The sequence below is a fragment of the Haplochromis burtoni genome, unplaced genomic scaffold (genome assembly GCF_018398535.1).
Source record: "Haplochromis burtoni strain Fernald_Lab_line unplaced genomic scaffold, NCSU_Asbu1 Contig_530, whole genome shotgun sequence".
Classification (NCBI taxonomy): domain Eukaryota; kingdom Metazoa; phylum Chordata; class Actinopteri; order Cichliformes; family Cichlidae; genus Haplochromis; species Haplochromis burtoni.
Genome location: NW_024582891.1, coordinates 229,400 through 249,514, shown reverse-complemented (window position 1 = coordinate 249,514; position 20,115 = coordinate 229,400). Strand labels below are relative to the sequence as shown.

General features: G+C 40.4%; 1 protein-coding gene and 1 non-coding gene across 2 annotated transcripts in view; both read left to right on the top strand.

The window, feature by feature from the left end:
* The first annotated feature begins 7,466 nt into the window (after nt 1-7,466).
* The window catches only part of eif4g2b (eukaryotic translation initiation factor 4, gamma 2b), a 13,745-nt gene continuing 1,096 nt past the window's right edge, over nt 7,467-20,115 (top strand). Inside the window, exons 1-21 of the mRNA XM_042214197.1 lie at nt 7,467-7,486; nt 7,695-7,708; nt 8,758-8,866; nt 10,928-10,993; nt 12,462-12,587; nt 13,815-13,917; nt 14,049-14,180; nt 14,488-14,554; nt 14,655-14,806; nt 14,944-15,054; nt 15,373-15,555; nt 15,779-15,920; nt 16,012-16,175; nt 16,328-16,441; nt 16,896-17,024; nt 17,224-17,328; nt 17,788-18,003; nt 18,228-18,486; nt 19,130-19,334; nt 19,531-19,739; nt 19,903-20,024. Of these exons, the coding sequence (XP_042070131.1) occupies nt 7,467-7,486; nt 7,695-7,708; nt 8,758-8,866; nt 10,928-10,993; nt 12,462-12,587; nt 13,815-13,917; nt 14,049-14,180; nt 14,488-14,554; nt 14,655-14,806; nt 14,944-15,054; nt 15,373-15,555; nt 15,779-15,920; nt 16,012-16,175; nt 16,328-16,441; nt 16,896-17,024; nt 17,224-17,328; nt 17,788-18,003; nt 18,228-18,486; nt 19,130-19,334; nt 19,531-19,739; nt 19,903-20,024 (2,748 nt within the window). The remainder of the gene's footprint in view (nt 7,487-7,694; nt 7,709-8,757; nt 8,867-10,927; nt 10,994-12,461; nt 12,588-13,814; nt 13,918-14,048; nt 14,181-14,487; nt 14,555-14,654; nt 14,807-14,943; nt 15,055-15,372; nt 15,556-15,778; nt 15,921-16,011; nt 16,176-16,327; nt 16,442-16,895; nt 17,025-17,223; nt 17,329-17,787; nt 18,004-18,227; nt 18,487-19,129; nt 19,335-19,530; nt 19,740-19,902; nt 20,025-20,115) is intronic.
* LOC121812319 lies at nt 16,627-16,799 on the top strand. Its single transcript, XR_006052996.1, has one exon. It is a non-coding gene; the product is annotated as a small nucleolar RNA SNORD97 (small nucleolar RNA).

Genomic DNA, 20,115 nt, shown 5'->3' with positions numbered 1-20,115 from the left:
TCCCATGGTTGTATGGCACTCAATCTCAAAGCTTTACCTTGGCAGCTTTAGCTGATTTGCTCGGACGCTTTGGATTCTTTGTTTTAAGATAAGATCATAATTTTGACATCAGTACAACCAGCATCAAGAGGCTGGAACACTTTAGTCCTATAGCATCTACTGTTACAGTGCCATTAGTATTCATACACAAACCACATAGGCATCGTGAATACTTCACATAAAAATCTAAAAATGTATTATTCAAAAACAGAAAGGCTTTACTTTGAAGTGATCTTTTGGAAAACTTCAGTCTAAAGGTAATCTTTGGTTCTATCAGTGGGGTGTACATCCTCAAGTTGAAATGCACTGGAATACTCAGAGTGAGCGACCTGACCCTTGGGACCAGGTTTCTTTGAACATTTTTACATAATGGAGCTTATATTGATTTTTGTTTTTGAACCAGAGAGAAGAGAATGAATAGGAAGCGCTAATATTTTAATCCTGTATTCCCAAGATGGAGACACACAAAAACAAATAACATTTTCTTTCTTTTGTATGAAAGAAATTTGTATTTTTTTTTTCGACATAAAGACTAGTATAGATTCACACAGAGAAAACTCATCCACTCTATACTGCTAGGTGTATTTATGGTGAAGTAATTCTCTCACACTGATCCTTGGATTGTGCTCTGTGTCATTCTGGACTGACAAATAGCTGACGAGTGATCAATTGCTCCACTTAGAAAAGTTTTTGAAAGAGTCAGCTCAACAGATCACCATCTTGTGACGGAGCAGAAATTGAGTGGGGGTTTGCAAACATAGGCTTATATTGATTTTCATATGAAGAGTGAATTATTTCTACCACATCTCTCCAATTTGATTTATGCTCATTTTGATGTCTGTACTCCAATTCATACAAGCAGCCAGAAACCCCTTTCTTATGCGGCGAGCGATACCCTTTTGCCAAAGGCCGCTCAAACAGTAATGTGTTCTTTTAGATTAGCCTGTCAGGTACAATGTAATTGACTGGGGAGATTAAAAAGAAGATATCACAGTGCATTATTGATTCACATGTTAAGAGGGTCACATGTACCACAGTTTATCAGCACCCCAGCAGACAGTCTGGAAATGGGAGACTTTTTATAAAACCCTCCTGGGGACAAGGGGGAGATATTAAAAGGTTGCACTCAGTCAATTGTTTTCAAGTTTGTGTCCACGCCCTGTTCCCACATTGAAAAAGGCGTCGAGCACAATACATCAGACACTTCTCAGCATAATTTACCTCGGAGAAGAGAAAATGTAGGTGACAGTGACTTGTGAGTGGAAAGTTGCCTGGCTGAATACTAAACCTGACTATTAAAATGTCAATCAGCAAAGCTGCAAAAGGAATGAAAGGGCCTACAGTCATGCTGTAAGGTGCTGCAAGGCTGTATTTAAGCACAGCAGCGCTTTGAGCAAAACGCTAGCAGCATAAGAATGACAACATATTCATATTCCTACTCTGCAAAATATCAGTAGCATTGGAAAAAGTGAATGTTGGTGTAACTGAAGAATAAAAAAGGGGGGGGGGGAAGTCAGCTCGCCAGTGCCACACTGTGTCCTGACAAACATTTAAAAACCTTTGTAGAATTTGTGAAGTGCATATTCCTCAGCCTGGAAAAATGTCACGTGTTTGGTGGAGCAAATATTTCTAGAGACGTCTTCAGAACTTCTGTTATTAGATGTTATTCATTTGTAATTGTCAGTGTTTTCGAGGACTTCTTCGCTTAGCTTTACTTAGCCATTACCCTTCAACAGGTCCCTCAAAGTATATTTTTTATGCATTTATCATAGTACACTGATGTTTATTAAGGTCACTATTGATAATTGGTGAATCATCTTCTGCAATGATGGTTTTATCCTTGAATGATGATTTAATGTCATTGCACAAGAGAGGCCAATGCTACCATGTCATTTTCAGGTATTAACCAGCTGATTAGCTGCTGCCAATAATTATTTCGAGTGTGACAGGTCAGCAATTAGACAGCTGCTCCGCAAAACAACAGGAATAATTTTTAACATCTGATTTTAATAAGTCTGCAGTGAAAAAAAGTTTTCACACTACTCTTGGTACTCATTGGCAGTAAAAGACCTTCCCGGTTCTGGGTATCTCTCTCAGTTATGAATATTGTATAAACACAGAGCTTGTGGAGCTGAAAAACAGCATGCTGAAAAAACCCTTCCCTGGACAAATAGAAGTTCTGAGATGTGCGAGAAAGGTCGTACACTTCGGTCTTCGAGGGAAGACCGAAGGAGTGTTTCATTCATATTTTAATGAATGTTCTCAGGTCAGGGATGAATACACACAGGAGCAGGTGAAAGGTGAAGCTGATATAAATAGCTGGTGTGGAGAGGTGCAAAGCACGACCTTGCCCGTCCATAGAAGAAGATAATTACACTGCTGTGATCCAGAGTTATTGGCAGCTCTCTGTTAGATAATTACCATAGTTTAAAGGGCTTTTGAAAAGTTACAAAATCATAACAATATTTTTCAGCATGTTATGCGTTATTTCGTTCTGTCTTACACATTTAGACCTTCCTTGACCCTATTCATCTTTTGAAGTACAAATAGGCATGTTAAGTCAAACTAAATTCAAGCAAAGTAAAAGAAATAAATAATACTGTGGCTGTCATTTAGCAATAAATGCATCTTTTGAAAAGGTCACAGTGGTTCTTTTTTTTTTAAACCCCAGCCGTCCTCACAGACCTTTGTCAGCACTTGGTTCTTTAAAAAAGCTCTTTTTGAATTTCTTTTGAGAGTAATGCAAATAAAAATAAAGTTTGATGCCTAAGAAAAATAACAGCCCTATAATGAATTTCGGAATGAAGAGATAACCCCATTCATCTGATTTTACTGGGAGTGCTTCTTTTACTTCTTCGGTCAGTATATTTTATATATGACAACATAAACTTTTATATGATCAAATTATTTAAAAATGACATGCTGTACGTTATGTTTAACTATCTACCTATAGAACATGACTGGAAGGGTGGAAGGTTGTAGTATTTATCACAACCCTTAAGTTGAGACTCTTGATTTCATAGTTCGTCTTTGTTTCCCTCCCTTTTGACCTTGTGTCCATGCTAACTTTATGCTTATGATTTCTGTAAAGGGCCTCTTTTCAGACATCCTTGTGCTGCCCATAACTGGTTGGAATATCAAGCCATTTCACCACTCAAAAAGCCCAGCTTTTTAAAAAAAATTGCCTCTAGAGGAGATGAATCTGAAAACTGACTTGTTTTTAGTGTGGGCGAAGAGAACAGAGATTTTGGAAGCCCACTCAAATACATTTAGGAGATGTGTCAGTAAAGTACAGCTCTACATGCTGACTTTTTTACGCGAAATCTCCTTGGCAGATGTTGCCTGTTTTGTTTTAAAACCGAAAACTGGTAAACAGATTAGGAAATTATTTAAAGTGATGTTTTTTGTGTTTTGATTGAGGGTGGGAAGTGATTTTTACCACCTTACAGCAGGGATTTGGTCTCAGATAAGCAGAGCTACTTTCCTTTTGCAACTTATTGCTGCACAGCTGAGACTTTTATCTCTAAACTCTGCACAAATATCAGTACAGATATGGGAGCAAGGTCCTGAGCTAATTAAATCTGTAATCACTTTGTACTTTAACAACACAAACGGAGGGTGAGGCTGGCATAAGATTCAGCTGGTGGTTTAAATGAGGGCCTGTGGACTATTATTATATAAGGATAACTAACTGGGTCAGAGATCTTTAGCAGTAAGACGGGTTCATGCACACCTGCAAGATGAAAGTTTTCCTCAAGGAAGCTGGGATAATAATTGAGAGAGAATTGAGAAAGAGGCTGGAGAGAACTACATGATAGTCTTGCCAATGGTCAAGAATATAGGTGCTCTATTTTTTCTGCAGGGGTTGAAGTCAGTGGGTCTGAGAGGGGTAGGTAATAAGTTTCAGGAAGGATCCTGGGTGAGAGCGCAACCTAATGGAGGACTGAACAGCAGACAGCAGAAGTCAGTGAACACTTCAAAGGCTTTTCCATTTCAAATAAAGAGCTCATTCTGCCCTCTAGTGGGAATCTGAAAAACCTGCATCAAAATGCAATTCTCATTTGTATCACACAGCATCCCTTTCTTCCACTTTCCTCTTAGCATGTTTCTGGGCAAATTTAGTTTTGTTTAATTATTTTTATTCATTTCCAGGTATTGTTTCTCACAAACACCAATGCAACATCATCCTTTTTGGTATACACATGCAGCAGTATTAAGTCATCATCTTGTGCCCTTCTCCTCTTCTTTGTTTAGTGTGGGAGGTTTAATTTTAAAAGATGTATTTCAGCATCAGAAGATTTTAGTCCTGGGAAACATTCATACACTTGTATTTTTGCTATTACAGTGGTCCCTCGTTTATCGCGGGAGTTAGCTTCCAAAAATAACCCGCGATAGGTGAAATCCGCAAAGTAGCCAACTTTATTTTTTTTTTACAATTATTATAGATATTTTAAAGCTGTAAAACCCCTCACTACACACTTTATACACCTTTCTCAGACAGGCACGAACATTTGCACACTTTTCTCTCTTGTTTAAACACTCTCAAAGTTCAAACCTTCATAGAAAAATAAGTCCAGTGTTATAGAATGAAATCAAAGGCACCCGCGGTTGCCTTTGACGGTACAAAACGTTTCGTCGACATTGTTGTGTTTGTTGGGGTGTGTCGGTGTGTGTGAAACTATAGCCCAAGGTTTATAATGTTAACTAGTAATTATGTGACAATGCATTTCAGGTCATGTTATGGAGAAATGAAAAAGTAATGTAATGGGTAGTGTAATGGAATACTTTCTTCAGCAAGTACTTAAGTAGCACACTATTGGAATGGCTTTTTAATTAATATGTGATAAATGCTCTGGTATTTTCTGCAATGGGCTTTCTATATCCTCCAAACAAACAGTTTTTGTGTTCATTCGGGCCTTTTTCCCTAAAAGAAAGGAGGTCTTTAAGAAGATAGTAATACCACATTTAAAGCCAAGTAAACACTAATGAAAAAATTACTTACATTTGTCTGTTGAGTCAAAAGGATAAGATTGTAATGTCCTAATATAAACAATGCATACCCTGTAATATTACAAAATAAAGTGAGAATCTCCCAGCATGTTTCAAAAATGAAAAAACAAAACAAATAGAGGGTGTGTAATGGTCAACACTATTTTATTTTCCTAAAACAACTTCAGCTGAAATGTCAAATATTAGCAAATATGTTTTGTATTCATGCTAAAAACACTGAAATAATTTTATGTTACATATGTTTAGCATAACACTTGAAAAAAATGCCAAATAATAAGTTTCTACAATTTAACAGAAGCCGACTGCTTCTTCTTTGTCATCCTTGTATGCTTTACTTAAATACCAGCAGGTGGCTGAAATATTCGAAGCTGTATGTTTTGTTTGATTTTGATGATGTTATACATGCTATGTTACAGATATTATTATAATGCCATGTCCAACATCCAAAGTCACCTTTCTTACAGCGTTTCTTTCAACCAGATGCTACTAAACCAGAGAGGGGGATTCACACGAGTATTCATCCGTGGCATTTGCAGTTGTGTGTGCATTATTAATCCTGATCTAATGGGGCAAAATTAGACTGCTAAGGGTTTGTGGTTTTCAGTTAACGAGACACAGTTTACATTTAAGCCCAACCTCGTAAGTTGGTTTCACCGATAAAAATTGCCATTACAGTTGCATGAAGCCTACTGGTTACATAAACAAAACATAAACTAAAATTATTTTCATTTTAAGGAATAGATACTGACTCTTGGAAGCCCATTTTATTTCCTGTTTTCTGTCCTTTTCTGGATGTTGTTTTCCTAGCAACAGTGCTGCTAAAGGTGAAGAGGTGGGAGTTTGATTAACTACAAGTATTGGAGAGGGGGGGGGGTGTCTGGGGTGATGGAGGTTCCCAATTACTTTCCTGGCTGCATGGAGAAGAGGAGGTCAAGACCCCTTTTCAGCCAACTTATAAGTGTGAGTGGTTTGCCCTTGGCCTGGGCCTATACAGCTCCAAACTTGGCAGTTGTGAATTAAGTGACATAACTGTTTGGCACTGGACTGAATAAAATCCACTGACCACTTCCTAGTGGATTTTATTCAGCAGATACAAAAGTAGCAGGGCAAATGAGCTCTTAAATAAAAGGCCATTGGTTAAAGTCTCATGGTGACTGAACCACTCATCTAACTTGAAGTAACAAGACGAAAATAAAATCCAAACATAAAGGTTTGCATGAGACACTTCTTTCTTTTTATACACAATTAACTCCTTCCTGGAGATTAACCTATATATAAGTGTTACATCCCACAGGAGGATGTTGGTTTTCTTCTCTCAACTAACTCCTTATGTTTTGTCTAAGCTCCACCTCCTCTGTCCTGATTGGATGCTGCTCAGAGTCCAGCTAATTGTTAATCAGAATACTTAAGGCCGGTGGAGCAGTGTTTCTGTGCCCTCTGGCCATTTTGTTTGCCATACCTGTACAGGCTTGCATGCCTTTGTGACTTGTATGTGCATTTTTTTGTTTTCATGTTCAGACTGCTTGTAGGGGAGAGCTGCCTTTTGTTTTGACACCCTGTTTTCTCCTGTTTACGTGTTGGTAGGTTATGGTTATAGGTTGTATATTTGGTTTTCTTTGGAGTTAGGTAAGTTTCTTTTATTTTCACATCAGGGATGTTTTGTTTGTTATGTTGGCCTTGGCTCTCCCTGAAGTTATACCTCAGTCTGAACCCAAATTTCATCACTAGCATTAAATAAACCTTTTTAAAACTACCATCTTGGCTCCTCCTTCACTATCCACCTTTATGTTTGTCCCTTCAAACCCCCTAGACTAGCCAGGGGATGTAACAATAAGAATGAAAATGAATGAAACTTTTCAAAGTCAGTGGACTTTAAGCCATTAGTAACAGAAGACTAATAAAAAAAATACTTTCATTTGATTGGTGAGTCAAAAGGGTAAGAGTGTGAAGTCCATATAAATGTGAAGTGTAATTTTTCTGAACATGACCAACTAAAATATATACTGAGGGAAAACATTACAGAACTATGGGGCTTCCCCCAGTGTGAAAACACTCACAATGTATGGTGTGAAGCTCTCCCAAAACTATTCAAAAAAGTATTTACAAAAAAGAACAGAAAAGCAAAATAAGGTTATTAAGAAATAGCCAGTGGTCAATAGTAAGAATTATTTTCTCATAACTTAAACTCAAATATAATCAAATCCGTTTTGTACAATTTTTTTTAAAACCTTTACTTTAAAAATTCGTCAGTTTTGTAAATTACTGAAAAAAATATAGTGATTAGTTGATTTGTCCCTGTGCGCCATAGGTTGAATTGTGTGTCAATCAAATAAATAAGGCGGTGCTCTCATTGGATAGTAGAAACGCCTTAAAAACATATCTTTGGTGTGATTGGACAGAATTGACATGGCAACAAGATGCGTGGTGATGCAAATTGGTGACATTTCTGCCCCCATAAGGGTACTAGCTTTTGGGCTCTCTACCAGCTAGCTAATGCAAACAAAGCGGCCAGTAAGGGGTTTGTGTGTGTGTTTATGCGGCTATCTCTCTGCTATTAGCTATCCTAATACCCAACGCAAAACCCTCTTTATTTATAAATCTTCTCATTTCTTCTTTGGTAGTCATACAACAAAACAAAACTGAAGTTGCTTTGGTGAAGGTAAGACATTTCTTTCCTTTACACGACCGCACTGGTTTTTCCAAAATGGCTTCTGCTAGCTAGTAAGCTAAAATTGAAACGTCTACCAACAGCTTGCTTAAGCTAACTATAGCATATTAGCTTAAGAGCCGGTGGATAGCCTAGCTTGCAGATGTCTCGGCTAATTTAAATAAAGGTAGAAAATGGCGTCGTCCTTTAGCTACTCCAACTAAAACTTAAAAGTACACAAACGTGTTAATGGGTCCGCTAAATGATTAAATTCACGAGTCCCACCACACAGATTCAGCCAAGTTCGCTTCAACACTCGTATGAAATCTGTATAAGTAATCTCAGCAAGGGATGGGATGGCGACACGAAGAATCGGCTGTAAACGTTAGCCAGCCATGCTTGCCCTGCCCTGTTTCACTGCAACACGGTGCAGCGCTGGGTATGCAGACTGGTCCTCTTTTCGAGCTATAGCAGCAAAGCAACACAAAGCACCAACTGTGGAGAGCCAGTGTAACCCCAAGCATCTATTTCCACGTAGCGTCACGCTTCTCATTTAACACTTGGTAAATTGTAGAAAACTATAATGTTAAAACACGGTTTATGGAAAAAATTCTAAAAATCTTAGCAATGTCGTGACGTAGTCTATGGCTTTAGAGACCCACCAGGCTAGCTAATTAGGTTAGCCAGTTAGCTGACGCACCTTTGCTTTGTTGTAGCCGAGCAAAGACCTGCACAAATGTTTACATTTCGACATTTAATATCGTTTTATCATGCCACTTAATCAGTGTTCAGCAAACACATCTGTAGTGGGTTCGTGTATAACTTGCTTAAGTAAAGAGGCAGGTTTATGTTATTTATTTTTATTTATTCTTTTCTGTGAGTGGCTGGGCCTCGGAAGACCTAGTCACGGAATTGTTTATCAGTCGTGTAAATGTCTTTGGGTATTTTTTAAAAACCTAATCGTGTCCTGTTTAACGTTTCTCTAATCGTGTAGTCCGTGCCTGTCTTGTTTTCCCAGAGCCCCTATAGTGGCTAATTGCATTCCCTTTTCTCTTCCTCAGCACCGTTTTCCCCATCCCTTCCTATTCTTCTTATTCTTTTGAGTATTCTTCATTGTCAAGCCGCCAAAGTGGAGAGTGTGATTGCAGAAGGGGGTGCTTCTCGTTTCAGGTAATAAGTCATGGCCTGTACAGGAAATGCCAACATGGAATTTTCTTTTTCTCCCCATGGTTAGCCCTCTGCTAGCATTTTGAGCAGGAACTTCCGGCCTATAGAACAAAGCAGGATGTGGGAAGGCTCAAAATGGCTGTCAGGCAATTCTTTGTGAGACCTTTTGAAAAAGGGGGTTGGGTATACAGACTGATCCTTGAAAGGGTTTCTGTCCTATTGGTTGGATGTTGATAAAGGCAGCACATCTGCAGGCAGAGGTAGCCAAAGTTACAGTCATTCTTCACTTGAGTAGAGGTACAGATACTTGACTGAGGTAACGGGGAAAAGTAAGGTCTTTTGTATGAATAAATTTGTTTGTTTTTGCAAAGGAAGCTGAACCTCATGTGTTAATATAATGATAATAATAAAACTATTTTTAAGTCACACGAATAGAAACAATTGTTCAACCTTAATGGTAATGAAAGCTTGAGCATCTGTTGTGTAGAACCCTGGCAGAGTAAAAACTAAAATAATTTTATAAAAACTACCTAGCTGCTGTTGCTTGCATTGTAGATGGATGCTGCCTCCACATCTAAACAGAGAAAGGAGTATGGTTGGGATTTGGCAGTTGTAGATCATCTGTAGTGGTGGAGAGTGGGGGGTATGACTTAGAAATGTCACATTAATGTCTGTTGTGACCACTAGTAGATTTTGTGTGCAGGCTGTGATCAGCTGACTTGCGTTAAACAGCAAAGCAGATGTTAACATGGATTGTCACGGCTAATTTCCAGCACCCAGGCAATATAAAGGTGGAATTCAGTGAGTGAATCAAAATGATTGTAACTGAAGTTAATTCCATCTAAACATAGTGTAACCTGACATTGTCCTTTCAGAGTTTATATCTGACCAATATCTGTTCATTAAAAAAACCTAATTGTCATACTTTTACACAAAATCTTTAAAATTTCCCTCTCAAATGTCACAAAGTACTCCTTAACTTTAGAAATAACCTTCTTCTTTCTTTGTCTCTGAGCAGCTTCATCGCTCCTTCTTTTAGCTCCCTAGGAAATAAAGTAGCTGTACCTTTAGCTAGCAGACAGACAGTGAGGAAAAACTGCACAGAGACAGTTTTGCTGATACTGTATTTGCTGATATTTGTTCATTTAAACGTTGCAGTTCCAGCTCATTCTGCCCACTTTAACCCCTGAGTGTGGAGCTATACATTATATTTTTGTCTCTCCTCATGTACAATAAGCACCAGTGATGGATACACCAATAGCATTGTCTTTTCATCCTATTGGTGTTAATTTACTTCTATTTAAGTAGAAGCTGTTTTGGGAATATGAACTACCAATGTTTCAGAAAAGAACAGACCTAAATAATTTAAGTCAAAATGGCAGCAACAACAAAAAAATATTAATGCAATAATGGGTTAATTTGCTGAGCAACTTCTGAATGCAATCCACATAAATTAAGTAGAAGGAAACTAAATTCGATCCAACAATACAACATAAAAGTAAGGGCTATACCAGAGAACTGCATTTTTACCAAGCTGACTTTACATTTGGAGTTAACCTTTCTTCTTGCAGATGGATTGAATTTGTCATGCAATTCATAAATATAACAATTCTTTGTCAGCAAACACAAACTGTTACTGGCTCTCTAATAACTGGCATAAGTGCCTCAAGTGAGTCTTATTCATAAAGCTCTTGGCCCTGCCAAACCTTTACTACTTCTCAGTTTAGTTTAATTTTTATTAATTTGTATATTTAGTGCCTTATAGGATTTCAAGCGAGCTTTGTTCTTCTAGCGATTACAAAAACTAGATGATAGTTGTAAATCCAGTGATCAGTTGCGGTGCTACAGTTTAATTGGAAAGATATTTTGTGTTGTGCGGTGTGTTATTTTATATCTATGTAGCTCTTTACAATAGTTAATTATCCAACTGTGCAGTTTTAAAAATGTATTTTTAGTGAGTGCTTTTCTCTCAGTGTGTTCTTTAGTGCAACTGAAGGTTGAATGAAAAAGCACACCAGTGCTGCATGAATTTTAAGTGTTCCACTGTGTTGTTTACTTCTGCAGTGCTTCTTCGGGGGGAGGAGGTGGTAGGGGTGCACCTCAGCACTATCCCAAGACTGTCGGCAACAGGTTTGTATGTGTACTTAATATGTGATAAACTAATTGGTTGTAATAAGGAATCAGTAGGTATTATTCATTCCCCCAGTGTGGAAGAGATTCACTAGAAAATCTTGATTACCCTGATGTCATGCAACATAATAGCTGCAGATTGCCCAAACGTGTTTACCATTCTGGGAAGCCTGAGATCACTTTACAACAAAGGAGTTTTAAAAAGTATTTAACAAGTTGGCAATGCATTAACATTTGTGTTGACCATTTAAAAATATTTTTGACTGCTTTTAGTGAGAGGCTTATTTTTATCCATCCATCCATCTTCTTTTTCCGCTTTATCTGGGGCCGGGTTGCGGGGGCAGCAGTCTAAGCAGAGAAGCCCAAACCTCCCTCTCTCCAGCCACCTCCTCTAGCTTATCTGGGGGAACGCCAAGGCGTTTCCAGGCCAGCCGAGAGATATAATCTCTACAGCGTATCCTGGGTCTGCCCGGAGGAGGGGACATGTTCCGGGCATGTCCCCTCCTCTGGGTGGGACATGCCCGGAACACCTCACCCAGGAGGCATCCTTGTCAGATGCCTGAACCACCTCAGCTGGCTCCTTTCGATGTGGAGGAGCAGCGGCTCTACTCTGAGCCTCTCCCGGATGGCTGAACTTCTCACCCTATCTCTAAGGGTGATCACGAAATAAGGGATATCACAAAACAAATTCCCCCTATTTAAGTGCCTTTAAGGAGCCTCCTGTAGAGACCTCGAGGATGTTGAGAGAACAAACCCCTCCACCACCTTATCGTGGTGGAGGGGTTTGTATGTTCCAGGGATCCCAGGGTCTATGTTGTCTGGGGGCTTTTGCCCCCTGATAGGGTCTCCCATGGCAAATTGGTCCTGGGTGAGGGACCAGACAAAGAGCGTTTCAGAAGACCCTTATGAGGAAAACGTTGAGGGAACCGTTTACCCTTCCCAGGATAGGGTTACCGGGGCCCCGCCGTGGAGCCAGGCCCAGGGAGGGTGCCCGAGGGAGAGCGTCTGGTGGCCGGGCCTTAGTCCATGGGGGCCGGCCGGGTGCAGCCTGAAAAGGGGACATGGGCCCATCCTCCCGCAGGCCCACCACCCGCAGGAGGTGCCGTAGGTGCATTGTGTGCCGGGCAGTGGCCAGGAGCCGGAGGCCCTGGCGAACTGATCCCCGGCTACCAAGACTTATTTTTATTTAACACCTAATTTTAATTATTGCTGCTCTGCTGCATGCTTTGAGGGGGCAGATAGACCTGCGGGGATCACTGTTGTGATGAGTGATAAATGGTAAATGGTAAATGGCCTGTATTTATATAGCGCTTTACTAGTCCCTAAGGACCCCAAAGCGCTTTACATATCCAGTCATCCACCCATTCACGCACACATTCACACACTGTGTGTGGTATTAAGCTCTATGCTTGAACAATTGCGCATTTCTGTGCCAGTATACTCAATCTCTTGCTCTGTATTTCTACAGCGAGTTCCTGGGGAAAACCCCAGGGCAAAGCGTTCAGAGATGGGTTCCTTCACGAAGCACTAGACGAGATGTCAACTCCAGCAACGAAAAAGAGCGACACGATGCAATCTTCAGGAAAGTGAGGGGGTAAGGTTCAACTCCCGATGCATATTTAAAGGGTTGACTGAGAGAGAGATTTTTTTTTTAATTTTTTTTTTTAATTGCTACTTAACCCATTTCAGTTGTGCTCAGACTAAACAACTAAACAAATTCATCTAAACAGATCAGTGTTTGGATGCCACAGTAAACCTGTCTGTAAATCAAGTTTAATCTTCATCCAAATTATACTTTTGTTTTGTGCAGACCTCTGTGGAATCTGTTAAATACCAGCTTAAGAGTTAAGATTAATTAATTTATTATTGGTATTGATTTATTTTGTTTTGTGGGTCATTGTTTACTGTGGTGATGAATAGGTAAGATGGAGGCAGGAGTCTCCATGGGCTGTGTGTGAATGAGAGTGAGACAGATGTACTAGTGAGGAAGAGAGTGCTGGCAGGGTGGAGATGACTCTCAGGTGTGATTTGTGACAAAAGCATAGAAGCAAGAGTGAAAGTGAAGATTTACAAGACGTAAGACCTGCTATGATGGTTTGGAGTCAGCGGTACTAAGAAAAGAGACAGGAGCCTGAGTTAGTTGGCAGCGCTGAAGATGTTATGGTTTCCATTGGAAGTGATCAGTTTGGCCAGGATTAGAGAGGAGTACATCAGAGGGACAGCTGGATAGGCAAGGCTGAGATGGTTTGGATATGTGCAGAGGAGGGTCAGTGGATATATTGAACAAGATTTGTGGATGTAGTGAAGGAGGACATGCTGCCGGATGGTGTGATGGAGGATGCTAGGGATGGGGTGAGATGAAGGCTGATGATCTGCTGTGGCAATCCATGAAGGGACTTACCAAAAGAATATAATTTTGGTTTTCATTAAGGTGTTTATACCTCTTACATGGCATGTGTTTTGCTAAAGGCACTTAAGCTCTGCTTTGTATGTATCAGGAGATGTTCACAAGTACAAAAGATCGGGTGACAGTGTTTCCTCTGGCAATCTAAGCTTGCCAGTGTTGACCACAGAATGCTCAGGATCTGAGCTCAGGATTTCTCTTTTTTTTTTTGGTGGTTGTTGTTGTTGTTGTTTTTTGTTTTGTTTTTTCCCCCTTACAATAAACAGAACCTTCTTGGCAATATCACATGCCTACTTTTTGGTCTTGGGCAATCATTATATCCAGTCAAAATCCTTAAAATCTAATAAGTGTTCAGATTCTAATATTTAGTCTTGCTACCTCTCTTCTTTTTTTCTTTTTTTTCTTTTCTTTTGTTAGCATACTCAACAAACTCACGCCTGAGAAGTTTGACAAGCTATGCCTTGAGCTCCTGAATGTGGGCGTAGATTCAAAACTCGTCCTTAAAGGAATCATCTTGCTGGTAAGCACTTATCTGTATTCTTTGGAACGGAGCTAAATGGAAATGTATGCATCTATACTTGGCCAGCTGCTCTGAGTGATTCATACACTACGTGCTTTAATGACCTCCCTGGTTTTGTTTCTGCGTTTCAGATTGTAGACAAAGCCTTAGAAGAGCCGAAATATAGCTCGCTCTATGCTCAGCTATGTCTGCGCTTGGCAGAGGACGCACCAAACTTTGATGGCACTTCACCTGATATCCAGACACCCCAAAAGCAGAGCACAGTGAGTCTCACTGATGTTCTGCTGCAAAATATTCTTTTCAGTCTGTGATACAGCAAGGTTTTTCTGTTTGTGACCTTGCTGTTTTATTAGGCCTGCTCAACACAGTTTAAAGTCATTAGGAACTCTTTACTTTTGAAAAGGATAATTGTGTGGGGTTTTTTTGTTTTTAAATGACTATTGTTTTTAAAATCCCCATTTATTCAGATGAAAAAAGCAAGTCCTAACACTTTTTGTTAACCTTTATGGAAATGCCTTGAATTCATTTTTTTTAACTGTTCAAACATTGGGTTTTGTCTGGTTTTTGTAGACCTTCAGAAGACTGCTGATTTCCAAGCTTCAAGATGAATTTGAGAACCGCACCAGAAATGTTGAAAGTAAGTCCGTTTGTCTTTGTGAATCTCCCAAGAGGTCCTCGTGGTGTAGTTAGTTACATAACCTTTTTGTTGCTTACCTCTGATAATCTTTTCGCCTCAGTCTATGACAAACATGACAACCCTCTTACTTCGGAGGAGGAGGAGCAGCGTGCCATTGCCAAGATCAAGATGCTTGGCAACATTAAATTCATCGGGGAACTTGGCAAACTTGACCTCATCCATGAATCTATCCTTCATAAATGCATCAAGACAGTATGGATTTATTTATTTTTTTAAATTGTGTTTAATCTTATCTTTTAATTCTGGGGTTCTTATTTGCAAGATAAACCAGAATATAGATCCATTACATATTCCATGACAATTCTCCCTTGTTTCCCTGCGCTCTGAAGCTTCTGGAAAAGAAGAAGAGGGTCCAGCTCAAGGATATGGGGGAGGATCTGGAATGCCTCTGTCAGATAATGAGAACAGTGGGGCCGAGACTCGACCATGAGAAAGCAAAGGTGACAGCTTTCATAAACTATAGCTGTTTGGAGAGGCTGTGTATAGGCTTAAGGTGTAAACACAACATCTCAATTCAACACTTTTTTTAATTTATTCATTAAAAATGACTGTGTAACTAACATTCATAGGTCACAAAGTTGAATCATTAGTTTGTTAAATGCAAGAAAAGTAGGTGCATTTATTGTTTTTACTCCATCAGACAGAACCGTGAAGGCAATTGACCCAGCCAGCGTTGATATAAAATCAACTCTAAAACTTTATTTACGAACTGCTCTTTGCTCACTTCCTTTTTCTCTCTCTCTCCATCCTGTCATCAGTCTTTAATGGATCAGTATTTTGGCCGTATGCGATCCTTAATGAACAACAAGGAGTTGCCCGCTAGGATCCGCTTCCTGCTGCAAGATACAGTGGAACTTCGAGAAAACAACTGGGTCCCCCGCAAGGCTTTCATCGATAACGGACCAAAGACAATTAACCAGATCCGTCAAGATGCAGTGAAGGCGAGTCCATTATTTAAGGGTTCAGTTCATTCTGTTTACGTTTCTGTACATTAGCAAGGAGTCCCTTGTGATAAATGTGATGCGAGAAGTAAGCAGACAGTTAAAGGTTTCCACTCTGAAATGTGTTTAATTTAGTTCAGAGTTTTCAAAATGGTTAATATTGAATTTGAATTCTGGACTGTGGCACAGTTATTGACTGATTCTGTCATGCATGTCGTTGTAGGATTTGGGTGTTTTCATCCCAGCACCCATGTCTCAGGGGATGAGGATGGACTTCTTCCTGGAAAGCCCTTTCATGCCCAGCAGAATGAAACTGGACAGGGAGACTCTTGGGGGTTTGGCTGACATGTTTGGACAGATGCCAGGTGTGTTTTGTTCCTGTATCATGTATGCCTGTGCACTTCCTTTCTTGTTTTTGTTGTACGAGGCCATCTTAAAACATCTTTGTTCTCTCAGGCAGTGGGATTGGAACTGGCCCGGGGGTTATTCAGGACAGGTACTCGCCTACTATGGGACGCCATCGCACCAACCCACTCTTCAATGGCCACGGTGGCCACATTGCCCCTCCACCTCAGTCACAGTTTGACATGGGGCCCAAGTCTTTTGTTAAGTCCAACCAGGTAGCCTGCTTTTGAAAGTTTACATTAGTTTAGTCTTAAAGTTCTCCAGGTTAAAGCTGTGTGGAAATGGGGAAACAAATTATAGAACCTGTTTAGCTGCTTTTGACTGTCTTTGATCATTTGAATCTTTTTGCCTGTGTGAACACTTATAGGTTCAGAACCAGCATTTCCTCAACCAGAACCAGAACCACATGGCCCAGCAGCAGGTCCAGTCCAAGGACATGCCTCCACGATTCAGCAAGAAAGGACAGCTCAATGCTGACGAGGTAAGTAGCTCCTAGCGTGGCTGAGTTAATTGTTGCCAAAAACTTTTTTTTTCTTTTTTTTTTTTTGTGTGTGTGTGTGTGTGTGTCATACTAAAAAAAGATTTAACAAAGTTAAAACATCAAATGTTTTACACTAGCCTGTAAAGGCTGCATTCTGCTCTCCTAATGTCCTGTGTTGAGTCGTGATGCCCAGTGATTATAAAAAGACGCGTTATTCTGAGGAATCCAACCTGCTGCTAGTCTTTCTTTTACTATCGTCTCTGTCTTTAATCTCCTCTTTTCTGTCCCTCCTCCACTTCTCTTTTTATTCAAACTGGCAACAGGGTCCGCTGACTGCGATTATGAGATATGAGGGCATTTTATTTATAGCTGATATGGAACTTGAGTTGTTTTTGTTACATACAAAGACTAATACTATTGTCTCCTTTGTTCATGATGCCTCATGGCCCCACAGATCAGCCTCAGGCCTGCTCAGTCATTCCTCCTCAATAAGAACCAGGTGCCCAAGCTCCAGCCCCAGATCCCGACCATGATGCCTCCCAGTGCCCAACCCCCACGCACTCAGACTCCCCCTCTGGGACAGGTATGAGAGTGTCTACTTGTTTGTCAGTGAGTTAATCTAAGAGAACCGTTGGTGAGTTTTTAAAAACAACAAAAAAACTGGTTGTTGTACAACTAGCATATAAACAGCAAACATTAAACCACAGATTGAAGTGTCGTTTTGTTGGAGAGCTGTATCTGTGAACTATCTGTGAACTCAAATACATGACTTTTGCCCTTAGCCTCCACAGCTTGGCCTGAAGACCAACCCTCCACCTATTCAAGAGAAACCGCAGAAGACTAACAAGAAACCACCTCCTGCAAAGGAGGAGCTTCTTAAAATGACGGTAGGGAGAACAGTTTCTGTCACATAAGCATATGTTCCAGGCTGAAGCAACACTTGACAATCATGTAAAATCCTCATGAATAAAAAGCTTTACCACAGCATACTCACAATTGAATTAAAACTGCAGGTCAGGTTTCCAAAAGGTTTGCTACACTGTCTGATGTAACCATAACAGCAAAGCAGTTCACTTATAAATATTGGTAAGCCTCCCTGTTTAGCAGTTTCTATTCATCACTGGTGAAATATAGAAGTGGCAAAATATATTTATGTAAGCACTTTGGTGTACTGCAAGATAATCTGCTTGCTACTAAAAAGATGAATTAGACTTGAAGCATTTTACCTCCTCAGCATGTGCATACAGAGTAGATGGGACCACAAGACCTACGGATGGGTTTGTTATGCTGGGTGATCAGAGTGACCACTGTTCAGTTCTGTTCATGTGCTTGCCTACTCCGTTTAGGAGGCAATCATGACTGAGTACTTGAACACTAAGAACCTGACTGAGGCTGTGAGTGGCGTGAGAGAGATGAAGGCTCCAAAGCATTTCCTGCCAGAGATGCTCAGTAAGATCATTGTGTGCTCCCTGGATTGTCCAGATGAGGACAAAGAGCACGCCAGCACTCTGATTCACACACTCCGCACTGAGGGCCTCATCACTGGGGAGAACTTCATGCAGGTACGTCTGCTGTTCATTCAGTATTGGAGAGTATTTCTGTGTTTGAGCACAAACACATTCAGTACGTTTAAAGACAAGAAAAGCTCTTTTATTATTTCACAATTATTTCACTGAGATTGATGTAATTATTTGTGACTAATTACATCGTATGTCACTGAACCCAGAAGGGCATAGTGTTATTCTTCATGCTTGAGGTATTTTCTTTCTCCCCTCACTCATTTTAGGCTTTCCTTAACGTCCTGGACCAGTGCCCTAAGATCGAGGTGGACGTGCCCCTGGTGAAGTCTTATCTGGCCCAGTTTGCGGCTCGGGCTATCATCGCAGAGCTGGTGAGCGTGGCGGAGCTGGCTCACCCCCTGGAGAACGGAACCCACTTCCCACTCTTCTTGCTCTGCTTGCAGCAGACGGCCAAGCTCAAGGATCGTGAGTGGCTCACTGACCTCTTCCAGCAGAGCAAGGTCAATATGCAGAAGATGCTCCCAGGTAGGCCCCCAATCCATCTACCAATTCAGGATTTTTTTTTTTTTTATTTATTTATTTTTTTTAAATAAATATAGCAACAATTCACAACAGATAAATCTTAAAATCACCAATAAGCACTTGGCAATAGTGGCAAAGGGAGGGGGAGAAGCAAGTGTGGAATAAAATCTCAGATGGAAGAGAGCACAGGGTTACTCTACCCCCTCCTGGAATAAATGCCAAAGTGATTTCTCCCCTCATCTATTAGGCTTCTTTTATTCTGTCATTTTATATTCTCAGCATTTCCCTCCAGTTTACAGTATAACGATCACCAGAATAGTTGTACAGTACCCAGTGAATATTCAAGTTTGCCCCATCCCCCATCGATGATGTCTGAATGAGACAACATTACATTCATATTTAAATGAAGTTACAGTAACATACAGTCCTGCCAAATGTCAGTTTGTCAGAAGAGATTTGTAGGTAATGATGCTTCTTGTGCATGTTATGTTGGAGTATTGTGAGTAAATGAAATCTTAATAGGATGGAGCTAAATATTTGTTCCTGACCATATTAAAATGATCACTTTCTGAAACCTTAATTACCTGGGTCATATCAGGAGCATGTTCTGTCTGGCTAATACATGACTTGCTCTCCCACTTGGTAGAAATTGATCAGAACAAGGACCGCATGCTGGAGATCCTGGAGGGGAAAGGCCTGAGCTTCCTGTTCCCTCTGCTGAAGCTGGAGAAGGAGCTGCTGAAGCAGATAAAGGCAGACCCCTCTCCACAGTCCATCTACAAGTGGATTAAAGACAACATTTCACCCAAGTTTCATACTGATAAAGGCTTTGTCAACATCCTCATGACCAGGTAAATTTGCAGATGGACTTGACTGAATCTGTTTTCCCAGGATAGTCTTAGTCTGTTTTTATAACAGTTATAAATTGCATGCAAGTGTTGGTTTGTCTGCGATGTCACTAAATATATAGCCACAAGGTCACACATTTAAGGCATTGTAACAAAGTTCTTTAGTTTAACTAACATTTGTCCTCTGATCTTTTTTCAGTTTCCTCCAGTACATCTCCCAAGAGTTGTGTGAGGCAGAGGGTGATGAGCAACTGGCAGCGCCCTCTAAAGAGATGCTGGAACAAGAGAAACAGCTGCTGCTGGCCTTCAAGCCCGTCATGCAGAAGTTCCTGCACGACCATACCGAGCTGCAGGTCAGCGCCCTCTACGCCTTGCAGGTGCACTGCAATGCCCGGGGGTTCCCTAAAGGTAAAGCAAATCTTGTACAGTTTAGCTAGTAAGCAACAAGAAATGGGGAGTGCAGGGATGCGAAGTCTTGATTACTCTGATTAGTTACAAAAGTGAAATATAAATAATGCAGGAGTTGTGAATTAAGTGCATATTAATTCATTTGTTTATTGTTTTTAACAAGGCATGCTACTGCGCTACTTTGTCAACTTCTACGACATGGAGATCATTGAAGAGGAAGCGTTCCTTGCATGGAAAGAAGACATTACCCAAGAATTCCCTGGAAAAGGAAAAGCTTTATTCCAGGTACAGTAGTGCAGTTTAGTTTGTTAGAAAGAAAACACAAGAGTTGACAAGTTTTATATTCTCTCTCTCTCTCTCTCTCTCTCTCTCTCTC